This window comes from Raphanus sativus, unplaced genomic scaffold (assembly GCF_000801105.2).
Source record: "Raphanus sativus cultivar WK10039 unplaced genomic scaffold, ASM80110v3 Scaffold1271, whole genome shotgun sequence".
In the NCBI taxonomy this organism is placed as follows: domain Eukaryota; kingdom Viridiplantae; phylum Streptophyta; class Magnoliopsida; order Brassicales; family Brassicaceae; genus Raphanus; species Raphanus sativus.
In genome coordinates, this window is record NW_026616584.1 from 19,618 (window position 1) to 23,521 (window position 3,904).

At 36.7% G+C, this 3,904-nt stretch overlaps 1 protein-coding gene across 1 annotated transcript; it reads right to left on the reverse strand.

Annotated features, from left to right (window-relative positions):
• Positions 1 to 1,770: 1,770 nt before the first annotated feature.
• LOC130503965 (uncharacterized) lies at positions 1,771 to 3,834 on the reverse strand. The gene is made up of 5 exons (XM_056998536.1): positions 3,543 to 3,834; positions 2,809 to 3,448; positions 2,080 to 2,735; positions 1,877 to 1,983; positions 1,771 to 1,833 (listed from the first exon to the last, which is right to left on the reverse strand). The coding sequence occupies exons 1-5, from the start codon at positions 3,832 to 3,834 to the stop codon at positions 1,771 to 1,773; spliced, it is 1,758 nt and encodes a 585-aa protein (XP_056854516.1).
• Positions 3,835 to 3,904: the final 70 nt, after the last annotated feature.

Below are 3,904 nucleotides of genomic sequence, written 5' to 3' on the forward strand. Positions count from 1 at the left end.
ATGTAATATTTCCTTAGTTGTGATTGTTGTTTGACTCTTTAAAGAAAAAACTGAACTTGTCTCAAAAATGAACAAATAGCATATTAAAACGTAAAAACACATAGCATTCCTTCTTCTCGAGCATAACTGCAAAAATAAATAATTACATTTTAGAACCATATTTGTTTATAAAGATTCAAAATAAAAAAAAATGAATATGAAAGGATACGTAAAAGAAGGCTCAAATAACATACCTCACCACTCTTACTCTTCATAGGTTGCTGAAAACTTCTTTGAAAACAACATTCATAGTCTTTTTCTGAGGTTCACCATTTTTGTCAACAATCAAAAGCTTCAACCCTTTTTTTGATGTGACCCTAGAAATAGCCACATATAACTGTCCATGAGAAAACACTGGTCTAGGTAGGAAGATGCCAACTTCAGAGAGAGATTGCCCTTGGCTTTTGTTGATTGTTATAGCAAATGCAACTGCCAAGGGCAATTGCCTTCGACGCATTTTAAAAGGCAGTTTTGTATCAGATGGTGTAATCAACAATCTTGGAATGTCTACTATATTCCCAACCTTATCTCCTGTGATAATCCTCGCTTGCACCATAAAATCCATGAGCTGAGTAATCTGTAATCTTGTTCCATTCATCAACCCTTCTGCAGGATTAATATTTCTCAGAACCATCACAGGACAACCAACTTTGAGTCGAAGAATATGATTCGGCAATCCAGACACTCTAATGCTGTTTAGAAAATCTTGACCAAGTCCTTCGTCACGGCGAGATTTTTTATCACTCGGATCAATACTATCTGCACTCAGATAAATTTTTTCCTCACCTGAAAGTTTAAACAAACACGATTAGTACTACTACATAAAAAAACTCAATTTGTATTATAAATAGGAATCGAATAAGTTACCATGTAATTTATCCAACATGTAATCATTGATCACATTGACATCCTCATTAGTTGGACATAGAATAGCTCTTTCCTGGAAAAACTTTGCCTCTTTTTTTTCTTGTAACTCTCTGCAATCTCCATAAACTGCTTTGCTGATGGCTTCTATAGGATCAATAGAGTCACTAATCAAAAATTCAGGAGGAATTTCGATCTCAGCTGCACCATCATTAGGCTCTGCAAGTTTACCATCACCAACTTTTAATATCCACTCTGAAAAATCCTTAAGTTCCTTTGCTTCTTCAACTGACAATCCACCAGAAAACAATCTCATGTTTTTTGTTAGCCTGAGCACTTTGCAATGCTCCCAAAGATATGATGAATTCATCGAAGCCAAAACAATTTCAGCTCTACCGCCCCTGGGAATTACTGGGAGAACCTGCCTAAAATCACCACCAAATACAATGACTTTTCCACCAAAAGGGTTATTGCTCTGCTTCCCAATAATATCAGACAAACTTCTATCCAAGGCTTCAAAACAATGCTTACTCATCATTGGTGCTTCATCCCATATTATGAGTGATGCCTCTTTCACTAAATTAGCTTGATCTGTTCCATGAGATAATGTACACGAAGAAAACTCATCTGGACTTAGTGGTATACCAAATCTCGAGTGAGCTGTCCTACCGCCTGGTAACAATAATGAAGCGATCCCAGATGATGCAACGTTAAGAACAATATCTCCTTGAGATCTAATAGCTGCAGATAGTAACTTCCAAAGAAAAGTTTTTCCAGTCCCACCAAATCCATAAACAAAGAACATTCCCCCTTTTCCTTCATGCACAGCACATATGATTTCATCATATATTTTCTTTTGCTCACCAGTCATCTTTGGCACATCTCTCTCAAGTGTTTCGAGCAGCGTGCTTTGATCATAGCTTCGCTCATCTACAATCAGTACGTTTGAATCACGAATGCTAGTCATTGGTACCTTTGGCATTGTATCAAATCTTTCTAAAGATGTCCCGTTACGCCTTAGAAGCTTCTCAATCTCCAGTAATGTAAACCTCTTTTTATCCTCGTCACTTAACAGTAGCCCTACATTAAAAACACATATTAATTTAAAAATCAGAAACACAAAAACATCGTACATGTTTCTATGTTGTAAATAGTTTAGTATAATATAGTATTAACCTGGTCTGTTCAAAAGCTTCCTCCTGTTGTATTCAATATCTTCAGAAAGGCACTCCCATGTTGATTCCCAAACCTTCTCTGGCATTGCTAAGCTGTCATTCATTAGCATAGTAACAAACACTTGCCTCATTTCACTGGCTGAGCCATCGTAACTTCTTCTCACAATATCATCGATGTACTCTTTATCATCATCTAGTAATCCTCGAGCAAAACATGCTTCTTTGTAGCTAGGATAAAGAACACCTTCAAACGTTTTTATGTCATCATAACTGGTAGGGCCTTTGACGATGTTCAACAACACACGCAAATAGTATGCAGCTTCCTGCTTACGTGGAGCATAGTTAATTCTCCCAATGCTAAATCCTCTTTTCCTTCTCTTGAACATCTTATGACGCTTGTCATATGTATAGAAATTAGGAATCTGGGCATAAGTTAAGGTTCTAGCAAAAGAATCAACTTTATTCAACTCAAACCAGGCTAAGAACATGGTATTCTGAATGAGTTTGCGACTGATCACTGCATTCATCTTGTCTTTCCCTCTAAAAATGATATGTTGTTTCCCAGGCAAATGAAAGGTAAGCTTCTCAACTGCACAAGATCGATAATGAATTGGGAACTTAAAATTTCTCCATGCTGCTTCACACACAGAAACATATCTACAAAACAAAGAATAAACCATGAATATACATAAAAATAATGTATTTACTATCATTTAAATAAGAAAAATACCTGCAGTCAAAGAAATCTTTAAATTCATCCTTTTGGGGTTTAACACTTCCTGGCGCAGTTTCGTGATCTGGATCAGTGTTAGTTGGTTCTGAAGTCCCCTCCGTGTTAGATACCACATTTGGAACCATGTGATCTGGTGGTTCCACAACAACGGTCACACGATCACTTCCTTTCGTAATGTACTTGAATAAGTACTTGATAGATCCAGCTTGGTTGCACCACTCAACATTAATATGAGCCCGATAAAGAAGAGAGAGTTTCTTGTTATAAGGAATAACAGATCGATTATCCAATCTCACACCATTCTTCTCCACATAACGATCTTGGAGTTCTCTTCGCCGATAAACTGGAAATCCTTCTCTATTAATAGTAGTCTTCTCTGAAAATGATTTTGGGTACAACTTTGAGCATTTCCCATTCTCCATACACGGACAGTTCATATTAGCAGCCCCACATGGTCCATGAATCATTGTATCTTTAATGATATCATATAGCTCTGGCTCTTCATATTTATCAGGAATTTCAGCTGAAATGATATTGTCAATGTCGTCTGTGGTGGGAAGCTTGAACTTAGGATCCATGAATAATAGAATGTGAGCATGTGGTAGACCACGTTTCTGGAACTCAATAGTGTACATAGCTGAAACATAAAACAAAAAAAATATAAGAATAAGACTTATATACGTTTAAAATGTAGTGTAAAAGAAGTGTAATGGACAAAAGATTTAACTCACATGAAACTGTCTTCCCAAGAAGGTTTTTTTTGATTAAATCATCCATGAGTGAGTCAAGTTTCATCTTGAACATTCTGCAAATAATGTCCGCTCTATCCTCGGCCTTTAAATTTCGACTCTTAAGATATCTCGTGATCTCTGGCCACTTTGGATTACATGTGAAAGTGATAAAAAGATCAGGAAAGCCAAAATGCTTACATATGGCCATGGCATCCAAGTAGTTGTTCTTCATATATCTAGGACCACCAGTGAATGAAGCAGGCAAAACAAATGATGATCCTTGATCGTGCATGTCTACTTTTCCAGCACTCTCTGACTCTTTAATGGAATCATAACTATCAGAACGCAAAGTAGACTGATTT